This window comes from Raphanus sativus, chromosome 6 (genome assembly GCF_000801105.2).
Source record: "Raphanus sativus cultivar WK10039 chromosome 6, ASM80110v3, whole genome shotgun sequence".
Lineage (NCBI taxonomy): Eukaryota > Viridiplantae > Streptophyta > Magnoliopsida > Brassicales > Brassicaceae > Raphanus > Raphanus sativus.
The window spans coordinates 8,980,019-9,007,832 of NC_079516.1; the positions used below are offsets into that span (position 1 = coordinate 8,980,019).

General features: G+C 35.3%; 4 protein-coding genes and 2 long non-coding RNA genes across 7 annotated transcripts; 4 read left to right on the plus strand and 2 right to left on the minus strand.

Moving 5' to 3' along the window:
* The first annotated feature begins 908 nt into the window (after nt 1-908).
* LOC130496553 (protein TIC 22-like, chloroplastic) lies at nt 909-2,966 on the plus strand. Its single transcript, XM_056988678.1, has 7 exons — nt 909-1,542; nt 1,632-1,706; nt 2,081-2,137; nt 2,247-2,306; nt 2,381-2,461; nt 2,545-2,580; nt 2,664-2,966. Exons 1-7 carry the CDS (start codon nt 994-996, stop codon nt 2,745-2,747), a joined length of 942 nt encoding a protein of 313 aa, XP_056844658.1. The 5' UTR covers nt 909-993; the 3' UTR covers nt 2,748-2,966.
* A 488-nt stretch (nt 2,967-3,454) lies between these two features.
* Nucleotides 3,455-4,407, minus strand: LOC130496554 (stress-response A/B barrel domain-containing protein UP3-like). The gene has a single exon (XM_056988679.1). It carries the CDS (start codon nt 4,214-4,216, stop codon nt 3,536-3,538), a length of 681 nt encoding a protein of 226 aa, XP_056844659.1. The 5' UTR covers nt 4,217-4,407; the 3' UTR covers nt 3,455-3,535.
* Nucleotides 4,408-10,492: 6,085 nt separating this feature from the next.
* On the plus strand, nt 10,493-13,621 carry LOC130496629 (receptor-like kinase TMK4). Its single transcript, XM_056988855.1, is given in 3 exon segments — nt 10,493-10,842; nt 10,844-12,905; nt 13,013-13,621. Coding segments are annotated over 3 exon segments (2,808 nt in total). The 5' UTR covers nt 10,493-10,620; the 3' UTR covers nt 13,537-13,621.
* Nucleotides 13,622-16,352: 2,731 nt separating this feature from the next.
* On the minus strand, nt 16,353-18,334 carry LOC108809014 (uncharacterized). Of its 2 annotated transcripts, none has more exons than XR_001942765.2 (4): nt 17,977-18,334; nt 17,757-17,870; nt 17,128-17,474; nt 16,353-17,041 (listed from the first exon to the last, which is right to left on the minus strand). It is a non-coding gene; the product is annotated as an uncharacterized LOC108809014 (long non-coding RNA). The 2 variants fall into 2 exon arrangements; XR_001942764.2 differs by having other exon boundaries at nt 17,128-17,441; nt 17,977-18,331.
* A 2,976-nt stretch (nt 18,335-21,310) lies between these two features.
* LOC130496063 (uncharacterized) lies at nt 21,311-23,640 on the plus strand. Its single transcript, XR_008935093.1, has 4 exons — nt 21,311-21,525; nt 21,649-21,699; nt 21,874-21,920; nt 22,027-23,640. It is a non-coding gene; the product is annotated as an uncharacterized LOC130496063 (long non-coding RNA).
* A 2,136-nt stretch (nt 23,641-25,776) lies between these two features.
* LOC108811598 (probable glucan endo-1,3-beta-glucosidase A6) lies at nt 25,777-27,668 on the plus strand. Its single transcript, XM_018583659.2, has 3 exons — nt 25,777-25,929; nt 26,008-27,354; nt 27,453-27,668. Exons 1-3 carry the CDS (start codon nt 25,884-25,886, stop codon nt 27,488-27,490), a joined length of 1,431 nt encoding a protein of 476 aa, XP_018439161.1. The 5' UTR covers nt 25,777-25,883; the 3' UTR covers nt 27,491-27,668.
* The last annotated feature ends 146 nt before the right edge of the window (nt 27,669-27,814 follow it).

Sequence of the window (27,814 nt, forward strand, 5' to 3'; positions counted from 1 at the left end):
CTCCCGCAACCACAACCGCAACCGCTGCGGTTACACCAGTCAGGCCCTAACACAGTTAGCAATCAGCCAGTAATAAATATTGACGTGTATGTATTTAATTGCAAATCCAGGAGTGAAACTGCTTTGTCAAAAATAGAACAGTCTAATAGACTAGAGATAATCCTAGCCATGATCTCTTGTAATAAGCAGGTGTTACACGAGGAGATTACAAAATACAAAATTACAAATAGTAAATAACTAACTTTTTGTTTTGCAAAACGATGATGTATACTATACCCATCTTCTTGCAAATAGCTCTCCAAGTATGGTTTCTAGCTCCAAAAGACGTTCAATTGCATCCACATTGTTCGAGCTTAGCGAAGGATATCCAGCAAAGCTAAATCTGAGCTAAACTTAGCCTTTTGAAAACTTAGTCTTTGCGCATCTCTTTAGTCAACCATTATTGACTCCAACTAAAACATCCCCTGCTATACATTGCTTGCTATGTTTCTTCCAAAAATAAATCCTTTGTATTGTATCAATGCTTTGCCCTTTTTTTTCTGAACAACAACAATGCTTTGCCCAATAAGGCGAATATTGCGTTAAACTGATCTTCTAGAAACTGACGTGCAAAATTTCAATTCAAGACCCAAGAACGTTCATGAAACAGTAACTGGAGCCACTGAACAAAATACTTCCAATCGATCATCCTGAGCTGTGCGTTTAAAATGGACATCCCGCATGTGTTTAGCAGCCTATACGTTTTCATGAAGGCATGATATAAGTATAGGATTTGACACTTATGAATTCACACGAAGAGTTAAAAGAAAAGAAAAAATACATACACGCGGCTGATTCCGAATGGTTGGTATTATTATCAAAAGATATGTCTAGCCACAGAGGATCACAATCGCTTCGAAATCCCCTGTCAAGGATCAATCTTTCTTAGCAAAACCCTCACACTAACTCTGTGTTCTCTTCTCACTCGCAAAGCATTTTCCCCCAGAAAGAAAGATGGATTCAAAAGTTTCCTCATCATCCCAACACCAAAAGCACCCGACTTTGCAACAATCCTTCTCCAACATACAAACCCAATTCTCCGTTTTACTCAACAACCTTTCGAAAACCCTAAACCCTCTCTTCAACCCCAACTCTTCTCCCAACAACATCTTCTCTGCTCTCGACTCCTTGCGAGCCAAGGCCAAGCAAGCTCTCGATTCCGTTTCCAACAACAACACACCACAACCCGTCTGGGCGAGAATCTCCGACGACGGCGGGAAGAAGACCCATGTCGCGGCGGCGGTGGCGGCTCCGGTCCGACGAAGCAGTGGTCCGGGGCTGTCCGATGACGATATGGAGGAGAGGTTGGCGGGTGTTCCCGTTTACGCGCTGAGCAATTCGAATGAGGAGTTTGTGTTGGTGTCGGGGACATCCACGGGGAAGTCTCTGGGTTTGTTGTTCTGTAAGGAGGAAGATGCGGAGGCGTTGCTTAACCAGATGAAGATTATGGACCCTCGGATGAAGAAAGAAGGTTCCAAAGTTGTTGCTCTTGCTCTTAGTAAGGTGAAAAGGGAGTTTGTTTGTCATATACTTAGTGTCTTGACTCTTGCTGTTCTGATTTTTTTTTTTTTGGTTTGTTGTTGTTGTTGCAGGTGTTCCAGTTAAAAGTTAATGGTGTGGCGTTTAGGTTGATTCCTGAGTCTACTCAAGTTAAAAATGCTCTTAAGGTTTGTTGATTTTCCATTAAATTAGATGCTTCACCACTTTTACATCTGTTGAGCATGATTGGCAGCATTCATAATGATAATTGTAAAACTCTTAGGATTCCATTTTGGTGTTAATAATATTGTTACAGATAATGTGTCAAGAGATTATGCATTATGCATTATGTATTTGGCCTTAGATACTGTGCTCTGAGGTTTCTGGTAAAACAAGCATTTTTTTCTTTAATCATCTCATCTATAGTTTGTTTTCTTCAGAACTGCGCTACTAGCATTCAGTTTTGATACATTTTTTTACACATTGTTCTTATGGATATGAATCTTTGTAGAAGTTGCGCTTAGTTTCTAAATGTATCTCTCTCTTTTATGTGTGTATACAGGAAAGGAAAACAGCTGGTTTCGCTGATGACGACTTCAATGGTGTTCCAGTTTTCCAGGTTATGCGCAAAAGAGCCAATGCTTTTAATTTATTTATTTTTTGCTATTTTGCTAGTCGACCCATTGTGTCTATACTATTTATTAACAGCCTGACTTCTTTTGCTTCAGTCAAAGAGCTTGATTCTGCGAAGTGATAACAAGAGTTATCGCCCTGTTTTCTTCAGAAAGGTCACAATCACCTTCTTTGTGTAATCTTCACTTTTGATCTGAAAACCTTTAAAGCAGTGTTCTGTTTCTTACAGGAGGACTTGGAAAAATCTCTGAAACGAGCTTCCCGCCAACAGAACCGGCTCAACCCTGCTCTGAAACCGGGAGATATTCAGGTTTTTGTCATTTCCTATTTCTTGTCAAATCCATAATTTTCGAACCTCATATTAAAATCATGCTTTTGTATATTTTCCAAAAGGTTGCAGTTTTTGAAGAAATTGTCAAAGGGATGAAGGTAAAACAGTAAAAGAATATATACACATCAAAACAAGATTGTTGGTTCTTTAAGAATAACTAGTTTTGGATTTGATATTGCAGGAAAGCGCAACATCAAACTGGGACGACATTGTGTTTATACCCCCTGGTTTCGAGGTTTCAACAGAAGAAGAAACCAAGGAGTAGATATCCTTGTAGCATCGTAAAACCCTAAACCAGCTTTGCCTCTCCATTTTGTTATTTTCGATCACATATGCTTTATGATTTCATGTATGTCAACAGTTTAGTAATAAAGCCTTATAGACTTCTGATGTATATTTTTCTTTTGCTTTCTTCGACATGTTGCTGTTATGTTCGTCAGTATTGACATAGAAAACGTATTATCACTGAAACACTATATTATAGGTATGATTTTAGTGTTTAGTAATGCACTATGAAAGTTGAACATAAATTGTATAAGGCTTCCTCATACCAAAACTGTATAAGCCCTATTTTAAAAAATCTTAAACCCAAAATCACTAACCGCAATCTGCAGCCAGTGATCAAGAACTCAATCTGGAACTAGAAACAACCTAGCCTGAAACCCTCTTCTTCTGGACATGTACAAAGCTCTTAGCATTGAAACTTAAAAGCAAAAGTGGCAGATGCAATGATCTGGACTTAGACATTATTACCGGACAGATCAAATTCAGTAACTCTTGTATTACTTAGATCGTTCTGACACAAACGTTTAGGTAAGCACAAGATTATGGTTTCTTAACATCTAACTAATAATATCAGTACAGCTCTTAAGATCAGAGTCGACTTTGCATCAACACACGCCAACATAAGACAAAAGACTAAAAAAACTGGGAGAACTTCAAATTTATAACAAACCGAACTTAATATCTCGATCGTACGAAACAGAATCAGAAACTCTTATTAGCTCTTATTTGTTCATGGTTTACACAAAACACACACATGCCCTAAACATTCTACAACCCAGAAACCAAACCAGAAGGCACCACGAACTCAACGACAATGGTGGAATCAACAAACTCACGAACCTTCTCCTTCTCCACATCCACCAACTCCGTCTGCCCATCCACCGCCTCCAACTCACCCACATCCTTAAAAAACGCAATCGACGCAATCGAGAAACCTCTCGCTCTCGCCGGAGAGAAGTTCTCTCCGACAGTGATCTGACCAATCCCCGGAAGCTTCTCGCTAAGCCCCTTGATCACGCCCACAATCTCCGACTTGGCACCACCATCATCCTCCTTCAGCTTAAGGAAAGTGAGTTTCGCGGCGGAGCCAGGAGGCGGAGCTAGGGTTCCGGGGACACGATCCGCGACCCAGTCGACGGCCATGACCTCCTCGCAGATCGGCAGCACGGAGTCCTTGACGACGCGGACGTGGTCGGGATGCGCGGCGTAGGCGCTGAGATCCTCCTTGGACACGTACCGGCTGTGGAGGACGTGGGTGAAGGCGGTGGGGGAGGATCTGACGCGGTGGAGAGGCGCGGCGGAGATGTGGATGACTTGGGTGAGGGAGGCGAGGGCGTTGAGGCCGTTCATCATGGAGGCGATCTTGGAGGAGTCGGTTTCGGGTTTGACTTTGAAGAGGACGATGTGCTCGATGATCTCGGGAGGAGGAGTGGAGGAGGAGGAAGACATTGAGGCGGCGGAGAGAGAGCGTCGTGAGGAGGAGAGAGGGAGACGGAGGTGGGTAGGGGGGAGTGTTTGGTTGGTGAGAACGCGAGAGATAACGGTGAAGAAAATAGCGGCCGAGCTCTAACGCAGATCATATCTCTCTCTCGCTCTTATCGTTTTGGTTTCGGCGTCTTGTGGAGTGAAACGCTCTCTTCGATCGCGACTGTGAGTTAAAATGTTTTGGTTGGTGGAGATTTTGGGAGTAGGTAAAGGGTTCGAGTATATGAAGTTATTTTTATTCAGCTTGAGAAAAATATGTCATCAAGGTTTATTTTTATATAAACTGAAAGCAAGATCCAAAATTAATAACAAAGAAAAGGTAACGAGAGAGAAAAGAGAGAAAGAGAGAGAAAACAGATCGGAGTTCAGATTCAACGTACGGCCGGCGCGTGAGCGTCCGTGCCGTCGCCGGGACCTTCTCTTCTACCGTAAAAGACGCTTCCTTTGCTTCTTCTTCGCCATCTCTCACCGGACGCCTTGTCTGAACTTTGGAGTGGAATCGTTATTCTACGGTGGTTTTGTGTTTGGAGAGAAAACGCTTTCGTGTGAAGACTCATGGCGTAAGAAGAACGGTCCACATGATAAACTGTCGATTCCGGGAGATGGAGGCTACCGCAGATCTATCGACGCCGGCTTTTCTTCGGGAGGTGGATGCTTCCTAGCTCTGCCGCCGCCGGTTCGAGTTCCCGGATTGGGGAAGCTTACTCAGCTCTGTCTTTGCCGGCTCTTGGCTCCGGAGGATAGAGATTCACATAGCTCTGCTCTGTCGGTAAAGAACCTGTAGTTCTTTGGGTTGTTAGTTTTTTCTTTTTAGTTTTGGCTATGGTGGTTGTGGCGTTGGAGCTCTTGTCGTTACAGTGGGTTCGCGGGTCATAGTGGATGAGATCTCTGTAGTAGATGACGTTCTCCGATGATGAAGACGACGACAAGAGAAGGATGTCAAATGTTTTGTGGCTCGGGCTTAGAGTGCTCAGTAGGTTGCTTGTCTGGAGTGGGATTAGCTCTCGGTTAGACCAAATCCGTGACAGGATCGCTGGTGTGGCGCAGTGTAGGTTATGGTGGAACCGCCGGGATGAGACAAGGAGAAGGTGAACGGTTACAGTGATGAAGTGGGAAGCGGCGTAGGTGTACGCGCGTGGTGCGACCGGTGAGACATTGGCCCTGCAACGGTGTAGTTTTCCCCGACGGAGGCTTTTTCGGCGGTCGCATTTCAAGGTGGTCTCGGGACTCGGGCGAAAGCGGGTGTTGAGTGTCGGTGGGATCTGTTCCCTTTGGGCCTGGGGTTTTTGAGTTTTTTGTAATTTTCTTGGGTTTTTTTGTTTGGGTCTTTAAGTTTGCAAGGTTGTATGTTTGGGTTGTGGTCCGTTTTAATATATACTAGTTTTTGATCCGCACGCCCGTACGGGTGTATGTTCTTCATAAGTATTTGTGATTTTCACTTGAATTTAAAAACATTCACAATACTGATTAACCGGTTGTATTCTTTTTCATTGTTTTTTATTCATTTTACTGGTAAAAGTATTAAAGTATAAAAGATAGACTATTAAGCATGACTGTATATGTTTTATAAAATTATAATATAATATAGATATTATGGTTAAAACTTAAAACTATATTTTAATTATGGTTCTATAGATTTAAAAAAACAAATACATTATATAGTCATGAACATGAAAATAATGAAAAGTTAATCGAAAACACATGCACTTATATTATTAAGATTTTGGCAATTTTATTTGAAACCCATTGAACAATATATGAAGCCCATGCCTGCAGAAAAAAATTCGAAGGCCATATAATTCAAAGCCCATATAAAATGGTTAATTTTAAGTAATTAAAATTGGTTTAAGGAGTGGCATGTGATGGTAATTATTGAGGAAAATTCAGGGTTAAATACTATTTGTACTTCCCTTTTAATAGATTAGATTTTAATTTGGGAAAGAAAAAAAACTGAAAGCAAGCTCAGCACATTTATCTGGAATGAAAGAACCAAAACGAACTGAACCAAAAAAAGATTTGAATCATGTCAATTATATTAATAGATCTTATATTTCTAGAATTAGAAAGTCGAGACCGAGGCAAAACTGAACCGAAAATAAAATAGGTACCCGAATATCTATAATATAATTTATGTATTCGAAATATCCAAAATTAAATTATTATAATATTTCTATCCAAAATACTAAAAGTTATCTGAATTGATTTTTATTTTAAAACCAAAAAGAAATTTAAAAACCCCCAATTTTAATTCAGGGTGAGAAAAATATGTCATCAAATTTTCTTTTTATATAAACTGAAAGTAAGCTCAGCACATTTATACGGAATGGAAAAACCAAACGAACTGAACCAAAAATGAGATTTGAATCATGTCAATTATACTAGTGAATTTTATATTTCTAGAATCCAAAAGTCAAAATCGAACCAAAATTGAACCAAAAACAAAATAGTTACCAGAATATCTATAATATAATTTATATATTCGAAATATCCAAAAATTAAATTACTATAACATTTTTTATCCATAATACTAAAAATTATCTGAATTGATTTTTTATTTGAAACCAAAAGAATTAACTAAAAAAAACCCCAACTTTTTAACTTTTTTAACCTAACTAACCAAAAAATCTAAATCGAATGGAATCTAAAATTTCTTTGGATACAAAAGTACTATATCCATGATTTAGGACCCGTAACTACAACTGAATTTTGGATTTCAAAATTTTTCATATACCAAAGTAATAGAATCAGAAAGCAAATGGTTTAGTTAGAATAACTCGTACTGCAATTTTTATTTTATTTTATTATATATTACAGTCTAGATTCCTCAACCACTTTAAACTTAAATAATACTAGATCTTGACCCGCCCAACCGGAAGGGTATTTATTTTATGTTTTTAGTTTTTTATTTATAAATGATATATTTGTAATATTTAAACATTAATTTAGATTAAAAATTAAAATTTGTAGTTATAATAAAAATTAAAATTTTAAAAATATTTTGATATAAATTTTAAATTCCTAATTAAAATAATATAGAAATGGGTCATAATTTTTCCAACTCCAAAATCTTAACATTCTTAATAACAAATAAAATAATTTATAAATACATAAAATATATAAACATATTTGAAATCAAAATAAATTTGTTAAAACAAAATTTTACGCCATTGTTGTTTATTTCTATTGTTTGACCCGTGGCCATAAATATTTGCTCTTACTTCAATTTTTTTCTTTGTTCTAATGATAATATCTATATATATATATATATATATATATATATATATATATATATATATATATATATATATATATATATATATATATATATGTGTGTGTGTGTGTGTGTGTGTGTGCAAATTAATATGTATTACATAATTTTTAGTATAACATTTTAAAACAAAATTTTATATATTACTTTAAATAATTATATTATGTAATTTTAATCGTCTATTATATCACAATGTATCATATAAAAATCTAATATTTATAACTAATTGGACTTATATTATAAAAGTGTTATACTAACAATTTATAAATAAAATATTTTATATTTTATTTATATGATATATAAATTGATTTTGATGTGTGATTTTTATTTTATTATTTTTATTAATAAATATTGAAAAATGTTAAATGTTAACAAAAATCTATTAGGAAATTTATTTTGGTTAAGATTCATTCTATTAAAGAAATCTATTATTTAAATTAGGAAAAAACATTAAATACTTAAATCTATCATTTAAATAAGGAAAATACAAAATTCTCTACTATCTTTGTTACCAAACAAATTTTTATTTTTTAAAGACTCATATTTCTGTTACCAAACAAAGGCTTAAAGTACTTCTACTTTAATAAAATAGATAATAATTTTTGATGAAAAAAGGACGCTTTAAAAATTCTGAAATGCATTATCACTTCACATTCAAAAATATGCTAACTGTAAATAAAACTATTAAAAAGTTCGAATTTCATTTGATTGGACATAAATTTCGCATCGTAATAGATAATATGTCATCTTTTCCAAAAATGTTACAATTCCAGCAAAAAATCGTTTAATGACTTAGGCTCTAACTGGTGACATAGGAAACTAAGGGGAATAGTCAATTCCTAACCATTCCTTTAAAAATACACCATTTATGAGGAATTTTCGCTGCGTCTAATTCCTTACCATTCCTTGAATTTTAAGGAATTATAAAAGAAAAACATTCCTTATCAAAATTGATATGAAACAAAAGCAATAAATATTTATTTTCATTCCTTTGATTTTGTTCCTATTCATTCCTTTCATACTCATTCCTATTCCTATTTTAGTGGTCACCAGTTAGAGCCTTAAATTAATTTTTAATAAGTTGTAAATATGGAAGCACGTTAGCCTAATGATTAAGGTTAAAAGTTTATACACCTAGGTCTGAGGTTCGATTCCCAGACTATACAATTTATTGTAGATTTTTTCAAATCCAGGTTTCAAGTCCCGGAAAAAGCATAATTTATTAGGCAACTATGCGATTATGGAAATAAAAATCGTTAAAAAAAAGTTGTAAATGAGGGAATGGCATAATATCGTAAACAATTCTAAAAAGTAACGGTAGGATTGTCTCGATCCTGAACTGCCAAGAAACAGTAAAATCAGGTCAGGTTGCTGGGCTGAAATCGGAGCATGGTCCATTAAGGCAAGCTCATGGGCCAGCCCTTGTAAATAGATTAAAATGTATTAGTATTTTTATAAAATGCAGCGTAGTAGACCAATATATATGGGTCATTAATAACGCGATACTACACTGCCTACAAAACAATAACAAATCTGGGGTCGGGGCACTCGGAAAAGAGAAAAGTTCTTGCCGGACAGACACGTGAACAGACTGCCACATGCAATGCTGACTATTCTTACTAATTTTCTAACGTCCACATATAAAAGCTGATAATGCATTTTAATTATATTATACATTCATGTATATACAAAGCCACTGCGTAAACAGTTCTGTGCGTAGATCATTATACACATGACAATGCAGTACGCCACAGGATTATAGATAGACATGAATTTAGGACAATTATTTTCTCCCAAAATCCAGCAACGCCGCCAAGATTCGTAAGAATGATTTAGTCACAGCTCATTGATGTTTTAACACACAGCTCATCCTTGCTAGTATTGTTCACATTTGATTTTCTTTATTATAACCACATGATGCCTAAATTTTTTCACTTTATAGTGTGTTGTATAACCTGCCACAAAAAATTAGACTGTGAGCAAATTCTATCTATGTGGACCTGTCTCTCATATATGTTTATGAGTTCTCATAGTTCAGAAACCGTTTTTAATTTTTATTTACCTTTGCAAAATAATTATAAAGAAAAAAATAATGTTTTTCCCCAAGATATAGTTTATTGATTAATTTGTGTCAATCACTTAATTATTTAAGGATAGGTTATAGTGGCTTCCGGGCGACCTTGCGATGTGGTAACTGGTAAGTGCATTTGTCGGTCTACAGATTATATTGTAAATAAAATGAAGCTTATGATTACGTGACAACCTCTTATTGAAATATTATAGAATTAATCCGCAAAACAAACATTGCATAACAAAATTGAAATTACAAATTAGGTTTTTTAAACATATTTTTAATTAGTTTTCTTTGTTTTTTTTTTCAAAACTTGTGATTTATTCCGTTTCGAACAAATATTGTATATTTTCTTAGATGCGTAGAATTACAAATATCAAATACTTGGATAGAACCAAAACTAATAATAGATCGAATCAACACTTTCTACATAGCCCAAAGGTTCGCGGATTCGTGGTCCTCGACCACCAATAGGTTGGACCTGATCAAGCATATCCTTGCACACAGAAATAAACATACTTATTGCCGCCTTGCATTGTATTCCAAATTTGTTAATTACCGACCAAACACAAAATTATGCTATCTCCATTATTACAACCACCCGGCGCAATAATTATCTCAATCAGTTTACTTTGTTTTCAATTATATTCATATATTAAAAACGGAATATTGTTACTCTAATTATTAAAGCTCATAAGTTATCTATATACAGAATACAAGTCCATACAGTTTTTGACTATTGGAAACAGACACTAAAACACGTATTTTCTGTTTTTTTTTTCCATTTAGAGAGAACTACCATATAATAATATACAAACAAAAATATTAAAAAAGAAGAGGGTGACGGAACGGGACGGAACAGAATGAAAATGGGTTACGTTTATAATAGTACTGATCTGTTGAACAGCTTATGACACCTCACTCTGCGCTTGCTTCCATTCATCCTCTCTCTCTCCAAAACTCTCTACGAAACCCTACCTCCTTCCTCCTCCCTCCTCCTCTCTACGCGCCGCGCGTGTATCTCCAACCATGGAGGCTCCCACGCCTCACCTCCTCCTCCTCCTCTTCACCGTCTCTCTCCTCACCGCAACCACCGCAGACGACGGACCCGCAATGCTCGCTCTAGCGAAGTCCTTCACTCCCCCGCCGTCAGACTGGTCAACCACCTCCTCCGCCGGCTACTGCAAGTGGTCCGGCGTCAGATGCTCCTCCGACCGCGTCAACTCAATCACACTCGAGGACAAATCCCTCTTCCGGCACCTTACCCCCGGAGATCTCAACCCTCTCCGAGCTCAAAACCATCACACTCCAGCGAAACAAACTCTCCGGCAAGATCCCTTCCTTCGCGAAACTCACCTCTCTCCAATCGATCTACCTCGACTCCAACCTCTTCGACTCCGTCGACCCCGGAGCCTTCGCCGGACTCACCAGCCTCCAGATCTTGAGCATGAGCGACAACCCTAACCTCTCCCCTTGGACCTTCCCTTCTGAGCTATCCGATTCGACTTCCCTCACCACCGTCTACCTCGACAACACCACCATCTCCGGCGTCTTGCCTGACATCTTCGAGTCCTTCGCCTCTCTCCAGAACCTCCGCCTCTCCTACAACAACGTAACCGGGCCGTTACCTCCATCCCTCGCTAAATCCACGGTTCAGAATCTCTGGATCAATAACCAGCTCTCCGGTTTATCCGGTTCGATTCAAGTGCTTTCCGGTATGACTTCCTTGTCGCAAGCCTGGCTTCATAAGAACCAGTTCACCGGTCCGATTCCGGATCTATCGAAGAGCGAGAACCTATTCGATCTCCAGCTCAGAGATAACCAGTTAACCGGAACAGTCTCCCCACAGCTCTTACCCCTCGGAAGCCTCAAGAACATTTCGTTAGACAACAACAAGTTCCAAGGCCCTCTTCCTTCGTTGGCGGTTGAGAAAGTAACCGCTGATCACAACCTCTTCTGCACTACCAAACCCGGAGAACCCTGTGATGCTCAGGTGACGACGCTTTTAGCTGTGGCCGGAGGTTTGGGTTATCCCTCCATGTTGGCTGAGTCTTGGCAAGGGAACGATGCTTGTGGCAGTTGGGCTTATGTGACATGCGATTCAGCTAAGCGTGTTGTCACGTTGAATCTTGCCAAACATGGATTCCAAGGGTTTATATCTCCGGCGATTGTGAATCTTACTTCTCTCAAGAGTCTTTACCTTAACGACAACAACTTAACCGGTTTTATACCGAAAGGGTTGACGTCTATGCCTACTCTTCAGCTCATTGATGTCTCCAACAACAATCTAACCGGCGAAATACCGAAGTTTCCGGCTCCGGTTAAGTTTACTTATAAACCGGGTAACGTTTTGCTGGGAACTAATGCTGGAGATTCTTCTAGTCCGGGGAATGGTGCTAAAGGTGGTGGTGGTGGTAGTGGTGGGTCTTCTGGTGGTGGGAGTGGTGGTGGTGGGAGTAAGGCTCCTGTGATCGTTGGTGTGATCGTTGCGGTTCTTGTTTTTCTTGCTATTTTAGGATTTGTGGTTTACAAGTTTGTGATGAAGAAGAAGTATGGGAAGTTCAGAAGGACGACGGATCCTGAGAATGCAGGGAAGGTTTTGGTTAGTGATGCTGCTTCTAGTGGTAACGGTAACGGTGGTGGATATGGGAATGGACATGGAGGTAATAACTTCAATGCCTTGAACAGTCCTAGTAGTGGTGATAATAGCGAGCGTTTCCTTCTTGAAGGTGGAAGTGTTACCATTCCGATGGAGGTTCTTCGTCAAGTTACTAATAACTTCAGCGAGGCTAACATCTTGGGAAGAGGCGGGTTTGGTGTTGTGTATGCTGGGGAGTTACACGATGGGACCAAGACTGCGGTGAAGAGGATGGAATGTTCAGCGATGGGTAATAAAGGGATGAACGAGTTTCAAGCCGAGATAGCTGTGCTCACTAAGGTCAGGCATAGACATTTGGTTGCTCTGTTGGGTTACTGTGTGAACGGGAACGAGAGATTGCTTGTATATGAGTACATGCCGCAGGGAAATCTTGGACAGCATTTGTTTGAGTACGGTGAACTCGGTTACCCTCCTCTGACATGGAAACAGAGAGTGAGTATAGCTCTAGACGTGGCACGAGGCGTGGAATATCTCCATAGCTTGGCTCAGCAGAGCTTCATCCACAGAGATTTAAAGCCCTCTAACATCCTTCTTGGTGATGACATGAGGGCAAAGGTTGCTGATTTTGGATTGGTTAAGAACGCACCTGATGGGAAATACTCTGTTGAGACGAGATTAGCAGGCACTTTTGGTTATTTAGCACCTGAATACGCCGGTAAGTTGATTCTACCTTAGTCTAAATCATGTTAATTTCACAATGTGCCTAGTTTGTTATGGTACTATCCGTTTATCTGAGATGTGTGTGTTATAATATGGTTGCAGCTACTGGAAGAGTAACGACGAAAGTGGATGTGTATGCATTTGGAGTGGTTCTTATGGAAATGATAACCGGAAGAAAAGCATTAGATGATTCATTACCGGACGAGAGATCTCACCTAGTCACATGGTTCAGAAGAATCCTAATCAATAAAGAGAACATCCCAAAGGCGATCGACCAGACCTTAGAGGCAGACGAGGAAACATTGGAGAGCATTCACAGGGTTGCTGAGCTAGCAGGACACTGCACAGCACGTGAGCCTCAACAGAGGCCAGACATGGGCCACGCGGTTAACGTGCTAGGTCCCCTCGTGGAGAAGTGGAAACCGTCGTGCCAAGAGGAAGAAGAGAGTTTTGGGATCGACGTGAACAACATGAGTTTACCTCAAGCTCTACAGAGATGGCAGCAAAACGAAGGAACATCGACTTCAATGTTCCATGGAGACTTCTCTTACTCTCAGACACAGTCTAGTATTCCTCCAAAGCCTTCTGGTTTCCCTAACACGTTTGATTCGGCCGATGGTCGGTGACACCAAACTCTGTGTGTGTAATCAGATCGGTGATACTTAAGCTCTTCCATTTGGGATTTTTGTCTTTTTATGATTTGATGATTATATTTATATATTGTAAGCATATATGTTGTATTTGTGACTGACCACTTGAGCTTTTGCGTTTGTTCATTCTTTTTAAGGAAAATTGTATCACGTAGCTTGGTTTTCTGGAAGAAAATGGAAACTTGTAGTAGTAGTAGTATACTAACTTGAAGTGTATTACATAAGCCATGACTTAGAATCTTGGCATAGTAGATGTTGGCGAAATTATTGTTGTTGTTTTGGAAGAAAACAAGTTCTGCCGCGATAAACGGATATGACTTTAAAAGGTAAACGTCTCAATCATTTGTTGAGTTTAACAGGCTGTGTTTCATTGTAAAGCTATAGAAAGCCAAAGACTTATTGCCATTTGCCACCTATCATGGCTCAAATTTTGGATAATAATAGGGCGGTTGGTCTATTGATGAACTCCAATCACACATTTTTATTTGGTTTAATGAATCTTATCTTATTCTTTTTTTTTGGTTTTAATATATGGGGAGAATGTCTATTTCAAGTGAAAATTTAATTAGAAAAAAATTAAGAAATTCGCCAACAAAATGTAAAATGGAATTTATGACATTAATTAAGGTTAATATAATATGCACCTATTATAAAGTTTATAATTTACTAAAGATGGTATAAAAGGAGTCGGATCTTTTAGGGAATATTTATACTTGGCAAAGTATTATAAGAATATATGATGGAGAAAGGAGAGCATAGATCGGGCTGGAAATTGATATGGAAACAACAGCTACAAGTCTACAACTTTAGGTGAAGCATATGCATATGGGTGATGCCAAAGAATGTTAAAAGTCAGATCCAACTTAATTAAAAAAGAAAGAAAAAAGTAAATAAGCATGTTACTATGTTCCCATTATTTTTCATATTTTTAAAGGCATAAAGGTGGATTTTATGTTTTTTTTTGTTGTTGTATAAAATGCTAGAAAAAGCTAGAGCTTTATGTTATTTATAAAAATCTAGGGTTCACGAAGTGTTAAAAAGTTCTTTATAATTGACTTTTACTTCTTCCGTTTATATATAAAAATGATTAAACGAAAATGGGTTAAACGAACAGCCAATATCTGAAAATTTCTTGTGCCCTTATTCACAAGTTGCACAAACAGTTCTCGTTGTAGCTTGTGGCAGTGAACATTCTATGTAAGTTTGTTACGTGCGGTGCAAGACATTTTATTCTATTATTTTGCCATATGCCTATTTGGTAGAGAAGGCTGTGATTTAGGACAAATTGAATTGCAAGACAGCTAAAAGATTGAGATGTTTAAATGTCTAAATCAAAACTCGTAAATAGACATCTGACTCTTTCTTTAATACGGGGACAAAAAGATCCAAAGGCTACAAATCCTTGTGGTCTGTCTAATTATTTTCAGAAACCACTTAACATGTGCCATGGTCATTTGGTGCCGAGAGGAAACGCGTAGCGTAAAAGACCAAACTAGCTTTAAGAACTCCTACATAATATTCTCGTGCTTTATAAATACAGTTGGGGACTCCTATTGGCTACATCATGCCATCACATAATAAATTCACTTTTGTTTTTTTTAAAGAAAAAACAAAACACAAAACAAAAGAGAATTTATTATGTGATGGCATGAAGTAACCACAGATAATTAAAATCAATATATATATACTAGGGCAAGCCCGGGCTACGCCCGGGATTTTTATTTATTTTTCTAATTTAAGTTATTATAGTATTTGTATTTATGATACATATATGTAAATGTTAAAATACATATCATAATCAAATAATATATCAAAGATCCTTACATTTATCTTCATCTATTTGGATAAATAGATATGATTGTCAAATCTGTAATAATTTTATTTTGATTACCGTGAAATCCGAGTTTTTGATACAGCCTAGACAAACATAAACTCACTTTTTGATATCCAATCATCGAGGTTAATAACAATTTCAGCAATTTTTTTGTGATTATGTCTTCCCATAACTTATAGACATGTATTAAAATTGACTATTTAATTAATGTTGTTTGGAAAATATTAAAAATAATTACACAAAAATATATCTTATAATATAAAGAAAAGCTCTTCTCTCCTTTAAAAAAGGAAGCAAATGACTATATTTTTTAGGATTAGACGCACACATGCAGTCTTGTTTTTTTTTATTGTAATTTTGATTCATGAACACATGCAGTATTAGATATTGGACTGCCAAAATTTTGTTCATCAAACATGTTAACATATTTTAACAGCGTGAGACTGCCAAAATTTTGTTCATCAAACATGTTAACATATTTTAACAGCGTGAGACTTTCCGCTCAAATTTATTTACCCAATATTTCATATTTGAGTTTTCATGGCTTTAACTTCGGCATTTTGAAGGAAGCTATAACATGACCAAATGGCTGAAGCTTTTTTTTTTCATTTGTAGTTTACTAATATCTGTTCCATACATCTGCACTGTAAATTATTGAAGTTTGAAGGCTACGTTGGAAATTGTTGTAAACTAAAAAAACCAAAATTTTGAACAAAAACCAAAAGGAAATGAAACTAAATGAGAGGAAACGACACTAAGCTCTTGTTCAAAAGTTCAGTCCAAAGAACACTAACCCCCTCCTGTGTGTCTTTTTTCAGAACGTCTACCGTGTTTTTAATAAAACTCAATAACAACCAATTTATAAAGTGACAGTTACAGTTTTTGTTGTAGTCTTTCATCAACCTTGTGCTTTCCAGCTTTAGCATCATAAGGTGCTTTCTCCTAATTTATTGTGAAGTGCAGGTTTTAGACTTAATTTAAGAACACGACAACAGAGAACACAATTATGGGTAAGTATTAACTTGAGAGAATATGCAATATCTGAAAATGATTTCTACTTGTCTCCAGCACAGCTTTTCCAACTTGTTTATCCACTCTAATCCAATATCAGTATGCCTTGGGACTCATTTCCGTCTTGATTGAAGCTATGAATGGCTTGTCAAGGCTCTCAAATCCTTATTAGCAGCAGAAGTACCCTCGATGGAGTCCACACAGCAAGCTCGAATTGCACTTTTGTTCACTGAAGTACCTGCATTGGCCAGTGCCATCCTCAACATCCATTTGCCTTATATTTGTGTCACTTCCAACAAAGCGTAATTTTTGAAGCTTCTGCCGATTATCAGCTTAGTTTTCTTCCTCAATCAATTATTCCACTCATCATAAGAAAACTCGTACACTGTTGGACATGGCAAAAGCTTGCTACGTTGAAGCCATCCACTGCATTTTCCATAACCTTTCTTCTTTTTGGAGTATTTGTTGATGTAGTCACTGCCAATCTTTCCGTACAATCCGTAAAGGAATCATTGTCACCATTATTGTCTCTACTTTCCTCTCTTCATCTACCGCTTCTGCTAATTTGGTGAGCTTGCTTAGGATGAATCAGCTTATAAATGACTTTCTCGGGTGAGATCATTTTGAACTCCTTTGCTGAAATATGGGTGAAACAATGTATTTTGACATACATAAACAGAAATCACCGAAGAATGACATTAACTAAACCAGTCTGTTCATACCAAGTTTTCTGACAATGTCCGTGTATGTAGTCCGCAGAAGAACAACAATCCTCTAATAAGGTCATCCAGATTAATCTTTGTTTTTCCGGCATCTATGTAACACTTGTAGTCATACCTTAGTTGCAACCAAGATAGGAAGGAGTGATGGTAGAGGCAACATCACCGGCAGGCTTGAACTCCTGCAACTCCTTCAAGTTCAACCTTGGCTTCACCTACACTTTTTCTTCATAAAGCTTCTTTTTCCCAGCCCCAGTGATCTCCAGGGTCAGATGCTACATCGTTTCTGCGTCAACTTTTTCTTTAGCGTTCCCCACCTACATAAATCCACGATTGTTTGCATTCTACTACTGTGAAAACCCAAAAACCCAAAACGTCACTCAATAATCAAATCACTTTCAAAACATAACCATAAAGAGAGATATACAAAAGTACTCATAACCCCTACAGAACAATTTCTAAGAGCCACACTTAACCCAGTGAAAACACTAAACATGAGAAGATGTACTACTACTTAATAAAAAAAACTATACATTTTAATTAAGAAAAAAAAAAAAAACTGAATCTTCATTTTTCATCGTTGGTTTACTAAATAAATATAGATATGGCAACACATAACACAAACTACTTACAATGTTGTAATTGCACAAAATGTTGATTTCTAATACTACCCCGGTTGTTGCCAATTCCTCTTCCTCTGATTGATGAATCAATTGTTTATCTGCTTTATCTCGCCTTACCGGTTACTGAAAGTGAGAAGAAGAATTAGAAATATCACCAAATAACACTGGATCAAACAAATATCAAAACAGAGTAGCATAATTGAGATGAATAGAGAGACGGCAAATATACAAATTTTATGAATATACAGTATGCTTTCGAGTCGGCGAGCAGATAGGAAGAGGTTGCCACTCCGGGTGTGTGGATTTGTGAGGATTATAAGAATTGAGAAGAAGAAAGTGATAAACTTTACAGAATCAAACTCTCTTTTTATAGGAGTAGATTAGCAACCATGAAAGAGGAGAAGTCGTGGGAAGAGAGGGTCAGTGGCGTTAATGACATCGTTAAATGTGTTGAGTGAGTCCAATCGACAACCGTTACGCCTCCGTATCTTCGGTGGGAGTCGATAGAACATCTTTCTGACATTACGGCGGCAGATCAGCCCAACGGAGATGTAGCAAAGGTTAACTTAGTTGGCGTCTCCAGAACTATATTGGGCTTTTCATGATTTTTATTTAGGCCCACATTAAACAAAAAGTCGAGCCACAAATAAACAAACAAAACCCAACGCAAACGGAGTGACACGCGTCGCCTTCTCCTCACAGCATTTTCTGACGTGGCATCTTCAAAGGAGAGAAGAGCTTTTCTTTATACTAGTATATTTCCCGTGCTACGCACGGGCATTGTCTATATATATATATATATATACACTATAATATATAGATGATTTACAGTGAATAATTGTCATTGTGAATCATAAAGAGAAAACTAAAATTTCTTATTTAATCTTAAACTGCCATTGTGAATCAAAAATAGAAAACTAAAATATGTTGATCCGAAAGTAAACAGAAAATAATATCACCACATTTCTGTAATATTATAAATACATAAAATAAAATATAAGAAAGACAAACCTGGTTATGTAAGTCTTGGTTGAGAGAGTATACATGAGTCTTTTCGGGTCTCTCCTCTCACCCGAGCTTCTTAAGCTCTATTTGTTTTTCTTCTACTTTTTCGAAAGTATTAAACTTTATTTGTTATCTTCTAGATCCGCGTTGTTTGTTCTATTAATTAATTTTTAGACAGGAGTGGACAAAAAATCCAAACCAAACCGAACCGATCCAACCGAAATTAAACTGACTCAAACCAAACTATGCTCTTTATATAATCTAATTAGTTCATGTTTTACTCAACCCGAATGGTTTGGTTTGGTTTGGGTTTAACCGAACCAAACCAAACCAAACCGAGAACCTAATATATTTTTATCTATTATATATTAACTTATTGTAAATTTTAATTAAAGTTTTGTTTCCATTTTTTTAACTTCATATAATTTTTAAAAATTCAAAATATGATACAAATAATACTATTATATATATTATTTAATTCTAATACCTAAAGATTGTATTCAAAACAAAACCCAAAATAAAAACTATAAGTATCTAAATCGTAGCCGTTTCATCTCATCTTTTTCCAATATTCATTGTCTAAAGGTAAAATTATGTAACAAAAATATTGTTTGATATATTTAGTTTTTGGATACATTGTTTCTTTTTTTTTTACTTTTAGTAATATTTTTTTAGCTAATAAAGTTTATATTCCCACTCTATCTTTTATAGTTCGCATACCCAAACTACACCGAATCAAACTAAACCATAATAAAGTAAAACAAACTAAATTAAAACCAAACCGAACTGAATCTAAACCAAACAAAAATAAACCTAAATCGAATCCAAACCAAAGCTACTTTCGTTTTAATTGGGTTGAGTCTTATAGAACCCAAATTAACCAAACCAAACCAAACCGAACCCGAAATTAAACCGATACACCGATTTAGAACCCAAACCAATGGTTTAATCCTTCTCAATCCGTGTAGGTATTTATATTGGCGTATGTACCTCCTTCTCTAAAACCTACGCCGCCTTTCCCATCCCCTTTCCTTCTTCGATCTCTCCAATGGTATAACTCTCTCTTATTCCTTCTTCGATCTATCAATACACCAATGGTGAATAAAATCTCGAGAAAACTCTTCAACATACGCTATTTCTATTTGATTAAAGTGATTAACCTTGAAGAATAAATTAAGAAAGACTTGGATTACGTGTATCATGATTGTATGTGATCTGTATAAATAAAATGTTTTCATTGGATTTTGAAGTTTTTTCATTTATTGACATGTCCTCTCCACATGATTCTAAAAATCCTATGTGGCAGAAGCTGGAGAAAGGCTAGCGTTATTACTGTGTGGATTATAAGATATGTGTATTTTTATATATTTTGTAAATTGGCTTTCTTAATTAAATGCGAAAAGAAATAAAAAAACATATAAATCATAAGGCTTAAGTCAGTTATGGACTTACCCCAGTATTAAAACCCTTAAGAAAACACATATGAGAGGAACTAATAGTCCAGTTGATTTGGCAAGGCCCAAAATAGGAGTTGAAACTGTAGAAAGACAAAGAAAGGGAACTGATGCTATATATATATCCCTTCAACTGGACTATTAGTTCATAAAGGACCCATAACAAAAGGACCCATAACAAAAGACAGGAAGTAAACTAGCTAGGAAAAAAATTGTATCGGGTGATTATCAAGAAGTAGGAGGGTTTTGTATCACTTGAGAGATATTTGAGTATTAAGTACGGGTTAAGCCAAGCAAGATGAACACCAAACGTGGTTGCCCCCAAAGTGAACCGTATTTCTAGCTGCAGATCGGCCATGAATGCTTGAGTTTGCTCGTGTCGGCATTTGAGTCGGATTGTTTAATAATCATCTGATTGTAATAAATATTTCTACGGGAAATGAGTCAAATGACTAATACTCTTATAACTAGAGAAAAATTTTGGTTCACTAACCATTAAAATTTAGTTATTTTAATTCAACATCTTTTAAAAAATGGAACAAAATAATACTCCATCTGTTTCGAAATAATACATATTATAGAATTTTCACACTTATTAAGAAAACTTATTAAAACATAGTTATTACTGCATAGTTTTTTATAGTTTTATGTTTCATATATTTATAAACCAATAAAATTTCAAGAAATATAATTAATGTTTTTGAAAACCACAATTTTTCATTATTAGTTGACAAAAAATACATTGAAAACATAAAAATATATATTTTTGAAACAAATTTTTTTTCTAGAACATAGATCTTATTGAAACGGAGGGAGTAAGAACTTATGAAATGATATTATGTCTTAAAGATAAATAAAAACAGTAGTAATTACCAATTTTTTAATAGAGAAAATTGGTAAAAAAGGACACCCTTAACTTGAATTTGTCTCAATAAGATTTTGTCTAAGATTTTTGTTTCTTTAAGATTTTAATTAATATTAATACGATTATACCCTTAGATTAATCAATTTTTAACTTAATTAAAATATATGATATTTTGGTAATAGCTTTAATAATACAATTTTGTAATTAATTAAAAAAGTAAAATAGAAAAAAGGAAACACGGTTAACCTAAATCTATTATTCCATTCTCTTGTCTTCACCGCCGAAAGCTTCTTCATCTCTTCAATGGCGATTTGTTCTTCCTCTTCACACTTACATCGTCTCTATTCTATATTTTTGCTTAGTTGTTCATATGCATGTAAACTGTCTAGCAATTCTGAACAGAATTTTCCATGTATGCATCTGCGAAAAACTCTAGAGCAATATCTTATGCTCGGTAAGATTTAAGTGTCTTGGTATCAATGATCTGAACATTACTGATACATTTTTTTGTTGAGTTCGTCTATTTGATTTGATATTTCTCAATGAATCAAGTTATATTCTTTTCGTTGCTTGTCAGTGTTTTGGTCCAAGTCTTGGTGAAAACGTATCCGCGGAAAATCTCCTCAAGGTATTGATATTAGAAACTAGCTGGATCTGTTTATGGATGGTGTATGCCTCTTTTTCAAGAATTTTAAAGATACGAAACCATGAGCTTGAGAGACTTTATGGTTCTCCATGGTTAAAAGTATGATATGCATTGATGATCCAGCGTCTGACATCACTTTTTTGGATATTAAATCAGACAGTGCAAGGGATTTTCTTAGCTGTTCATATGCGGTACTTGACAAGGTTAGTAGCATTTTAAGTGTTTTCTTCTCCACACAGTCTTATTCATTCTCTAGGATTTTTGTCGAACGGGACCCCTTTACACTCTGTATCATCAATTTCATTGTAGCTGTATGCGGAATCTATTGTCGCAGTAAATCCCATAAAGATGTTAGAGACTCAGAGCTTTGATGGTCTGTTTCCTTTCACATTATTTACTGTAGCAAACTAAACCATAACATCAAACGTATCTGATCATAGGTGGTGATTTGGATGATGGAGAAAGAGCACAAGATAACCCAAACATATTTTAGTGAATAACTATATTTAAATTCTGGATCAAAAATAATAAAAGTCTTTTTTGTTATATTGGTTAAAACCCTTGTAAAATTATCATAGATGGCGGGTTCAAAACCACAGAGTATCCTTTTTTTACTGTTGTTCGAATTTTAATTAATTCAAAGATTGTTGGAGAGAAAAAAAACCGAGAGAGAAAATAGTGCGAGATTTAAGGAAGATTTTGTATAAGAATTAGGAAACATCTATAACCGAAAATGGAAGTTTTCATATTTTTTGAATTTGACTAGAATACACAATATACCTAACTCATAACATAGTACAACACGTGCAACGCCTATTCTTCCTTAGGCGTCACATAAGGTAAAAGGCAAAAGAGTTTATAACACAACATCTAAGTAAGGTACATCATAGAGTTCGTGCTATATGTCGTTATATATCTGCTGGTACACTGAAGACATATTGCTAGACTGTGACGTAACTAATTCTAACTCAGATATAAGGTAGAAGAAACCTTAGTTTATGATATATATCTTAGATATATCTATGTATTAAACTTAGTATTCGTTTTCTGGATTAAGCAGACTAATGTAATGTGTATTCTATTTTGGTTAGAAGAGAAAATAAAAGATGATTCTCCATTTTAAAAATAAATAAATTTAAACATATAAATTATCATACATATGTTTCCAATCATTTTCATATTTTTTAACATTTAAAGTTATGTTTACTATTTTTTTCCATGAACGAAGGACAAAACATGTAAAAAATTGCCAAAAATATGAAAAATCTTAAATGGACAAACAAAAGTTCAAAGGGTCTCTTTTTTCCAATTCTCCCTTTTTAATATTGTTAACTCAATCAGTAAAATACTAAACCCTAAATCCTAAATTTTTGGGTAAATTCTAAATCTTTGAATAAATCATAAACTTTAAATCATAAATCTTAAATCATAAACATTAAAAACTAAATCTTAATAACATTAAACCCTAAATCCTTAACTCTAAACTCTAAACCGTTGGATAAATCCTAAACTCTAGAATTTATGATTTATCAAAGGGTTCAGAGTCTACCCAAAGATTTAGGGTTTAGTGTTTATGATTTAGGGTTTAATATTTTGTTGACGGCGTTAACAATATTAAAAAAAAATTAAACTATTACTATTTTATGTATTTTTATCTTAATCATAAATACTAAATCATAAATCGAAAACACTAAACCGTAAATCCTAAACTTTTGGATAAACCTTGAACCTTTGGATAAATCCTAAAATCCAAGGTTTAGGATTTATCCAAGGGTTTACAGTTAATAGTTATTGATTTAGAGTTTAGTGTTATTAAGATTTAATTTTTAATGTTTATGATTCATTGTTTAGGATTTATCCAAAGATTTAAGGTTTATCCAAATGTTTATAGTTTATCCAAAGGTTTATGATTTATGATTTATTCAATGGTTTATGGTTTAAGATTTAGTTTTGTTGATGGCGTTAACAATATTAAAAAAATTATTTTGGTAACTAATACTATTTTTTATTTATTTTTAAAATATAATATAATTTGATAGATTCTTACTGTTTTGTTTCTTTTTTGAAAAAATAATGAATCTAAAATAACTAAATCCTATTGGTTGAATAAGATACAAATTCACCAAGAGGGTGAATCTAAGAATTTTTCATATTTAGAGACGGTAGTTCATACGGGTAAAAATATTTATTAAATAACTAAATCATAATATAATAATTGGTTAATGCTTTGCTTTGTAAATCTTTAAGTCTGTTTCTAATTTATATGTATGAAAAATAAGACTAAAATGACATAATATGATGTTATTAGATATGTGATTTTGTGTTTTTGAATTTAGGTCAGTTCAATTATTCATTTTATATATTAGTTAAGTCTTACAACAATTATTTTGGGTTATAATTAATCTTTGTTGGATTAATTTTTAGTTACATTTGCTTGGTTCTTATTTTTATATTTATAAATATATTTTCTTACAAAATTTGTATTTTATATATGTTTTTTCAGAAAAAAAACTAAAGTGTTAGATCGGTTTGGAGTTGCATAAACAAACGTAATTCATATGCATGAAAGGTAAATATAAGATTATTTTAAATAATTCTATGTTACTATTTTAATTAGACATTTGATTATTGATATAAGAAATTCATATTAGTTTGGTCAATCATTTTTGGATATATTGGGTTGCAGTAGTTAATATTAACTGAACCACACTTGTTTTTGTTATAGTTGAGCTAAAATTGGATTAATTTTGTTAGTTGCATATATAGTTTGATTTTCGTTTAGGTTTATAACATTAGAAAAGTAAGCTAAATTGTTAATCAGTTCATATTTGCCTAAGCAAACAAATGGTTACTTTTTTGAAATCTTAGCGTGGCTGGTTTTCTCGCTACCACCCGCAAACACAGTTTTTGCGGTTGGTAACGATTGACAGTGTTTCAAAATAATCATATAAACCGGTATAAATCGCTTTAAGCTGCTTAAAGCTGATTCCAACTAGCATTTGCGGTTGCGGACAGTTGAGGGTAGATAAAAATATAAAATTATTTTTTTAAATATTTTAAAATTAAAAATAAAAATATTATAAATAAAAATATATACACATTTTATATATTAATTTAAATTCACAAACAGTATCATTATATTTTTATAAAAACTTTAAATTAGTTATTCATTAGAATTTTTTAAAAATTAATATACATACATATATAAAGATATACACATATATAAAACGAAAAAAATCTTTTAAAAGTTTTAATATAAATCTTCAAAAAAAAAATATTAAAATTATAATTTTCAACTAATTAAAAATTAAATAAATAAACATAATATTATTATTAATCATATTATATTAGTAATTATTATATTTTATCATAATAATATGTTTTTATATTTTTATAATATTATAATATGTTTATATTAGTAATTTATTATTAAACCGCTGCAATATCTCAAATCAACCAGTCACAAATATCCCGCAAATGCAACAATTTTCAAACGTTATGCCAGTCATACAAAACGCTATATAACGCTTGAAAAGGGAAACCACCAGCATCTGCAAATTCATGCACCCGCAACCGCAACTGCTGCGTTTGAGGTAGTCATGCCTTAGTGTTTTAGAATGTAACGATAATTTGATTCTATTAATTTTGTTATGGTTCAGATCAAATGACAACTATACTTTTTGTTCTTAATCTCACATTGTTTAAATATTTTATTTGATATTAGATATAACATAACAATTATGTTTTTAGAAACTATGCATTACATTAGATTACTAGGTTATATAAATGAATTAAGTAAACTACAAGTAACTCGAAACTGGGAAAATGCACAAGAATGCATTGTAATAGAAAAAAGGAACAATTAGCATTACGTTTTTGATTGAATAATTTGGCAAAGAGGTTCTTGGTCTCCTTTGAACAAGCCAACCAACCAGTCTTCTAAGATACAAATTATAAACAAAAGAAGAAAAGAAACACCAAAGAACTGGGAAAGTTCAAGAAACAATAAATAGTTTGATCAGAAGCTTTTCTTGCATGATTAGCTATATCTTAATCCTTAAAACACAATCCTTTAATCTCTTCTTAAATACCCCCCTTCAGCAGGTCTCTTCTCCTTCATCCCAAAATCAACTCATCACTCTCCTATCAACGACATTTTGTCTCCAATGGCTTCTTTTGCTTTGTTTATTTTCACCCTCGTTGCCTTCTCAAGTAAGTCTCCTTGCACTTATACATTATGATTCGATGACCAAAGACACTTTCACTTACCATGCTCTTGTCTTCTTACAGGTTCATGTAGCTACGCAATTGGTCCACAAAACAACAAAACATTGTTATCACTTGCAAGCAGGATTGGTATCAACTACGGAAGATTAGGCAACAATCTCCCATCTCCTTACCAATCTATCAACCACATCAAATCCATTAAAGCAGGCCATGTCAAGCTTTACGACGCCGATCAAGAAACACTAATGCTCCTCTCTCAAACCAATCTCTACGTCACAATCATGGTTCCTAACAACCAAATCATTTCAATCGGTGCCGACCAAGCCGCCGCAGACAACTGGATCAACACCAACGTCCTTCCTCACTACCCACAAACAAGAATCCGGTTCGTCCTTGTCGGAAACGAAATTCTCAGCTACAGCTCCGACCAAGACAAGCAAATATGGGCGAATCTTGTCCCTGCCATGCGTAAAATCGTGAACTCTCTTAGAGCAAGAGGCATTCACAACATCAAAGTCGGAACACCACTCGCCATGGATATTCTCCGGTCGAGTTTTCCTCCGTCCAGCGGTGCATTCCGGGAAGAAGTCGCCGCTCCTGTGATGTTACCGTTGCTGAAGTTTCTCAACGGAACAAACTCTTTCTTCTTCCTAGATGTTTACCCTTACTTCCCTTGGTCCGCTGATCCGGTTAACAACCATTTGGATTTCGCTCTGTTCGAATCGAATTCAACTTATACCGACCCCCAAACCGGTTTGGTTTACACCAATCTATTAGACCAGATGCTTGATTCGGTTATCTTCGCGATGACCAAGCTCGGTTACCCCGACGTCCGTCTTGCAATCTCTGAAACCGGGTGGCCTAACTCCGGTGATTTCGACGAAACCGGAGCTAACATTTTTAATGCCGCAACTTATAACCGGAATTTGATCAGGAAGATGACTGCTAACCCGCCACTCGGTACACCGGCTAGACGCGGTTCACCAATACCGACGTTTTTGTTCTCATTGTTCAATGAAAACCAGAAACCCGGTTCGGGAACAGAGAGGCATTGGGGAATTTTGAATCCTGACGGTACACAGATCTATGATATTGATTTAAGTGGAACGAGACCGGTTTCTAGTCTTGGTTCGTTGCCTAAACCAGATAACAACGTTCCGTTCAAGGGCAACGTGTGGTGTGTGGCGGTAGAAGGAGCTAGCGAGGCGGAGTTAGGGCAGGCGCTTGATTTTGCTTGTGGAAGAAGCAATGAGACATGTGCAGCTTTGGCGCCGGGAAGAGAGTGTTACGCACCAGTTTCGGTTACTTGGCATGCAAGCTATGCATTTAGCTCGTACTGGGCTCAGTTCCGGAACCAAAGCTCCCAGTGCTACTTCAACGGCTTGGCGCGTGAGACCACTACCAACCCAGGTGAGCTTTTATAAAACTTATAATTCTTGTCTAGTAAGAAATAAATAATCAATTCTTAATAATTTAAAATGCTCTTTGATTAATGACTGTTTCTGCAGGAAATGAACATTGCAAGTTCCCTAGCGTTACCCTGTAAGACCTCCTCAACAGTCAAAGTTAAAGCGTATGGAGAAGGATCAAAAGCTGGATCATTCGTATTAAGTAAATCTTGTTCTTAGTAATTAGTAATTTCGTTATTATTCCAAGTTTGTACTCCTTGTTTCCTATTGTTAAAAAAAATCGAATAAACAATGAAAAATATTGTTACTAGCTAATATCTTAAAGTGAAGCTTGCATCATTTCTCATGTTTCTATCTAGTAATATATTAATGCGTTTGACGAAAATAGTGAGAATGCGAATGAAGTAAAAGTAAACATTTATATCTTATTTCATAAAAAATAAATAAGTAAATTATTACAT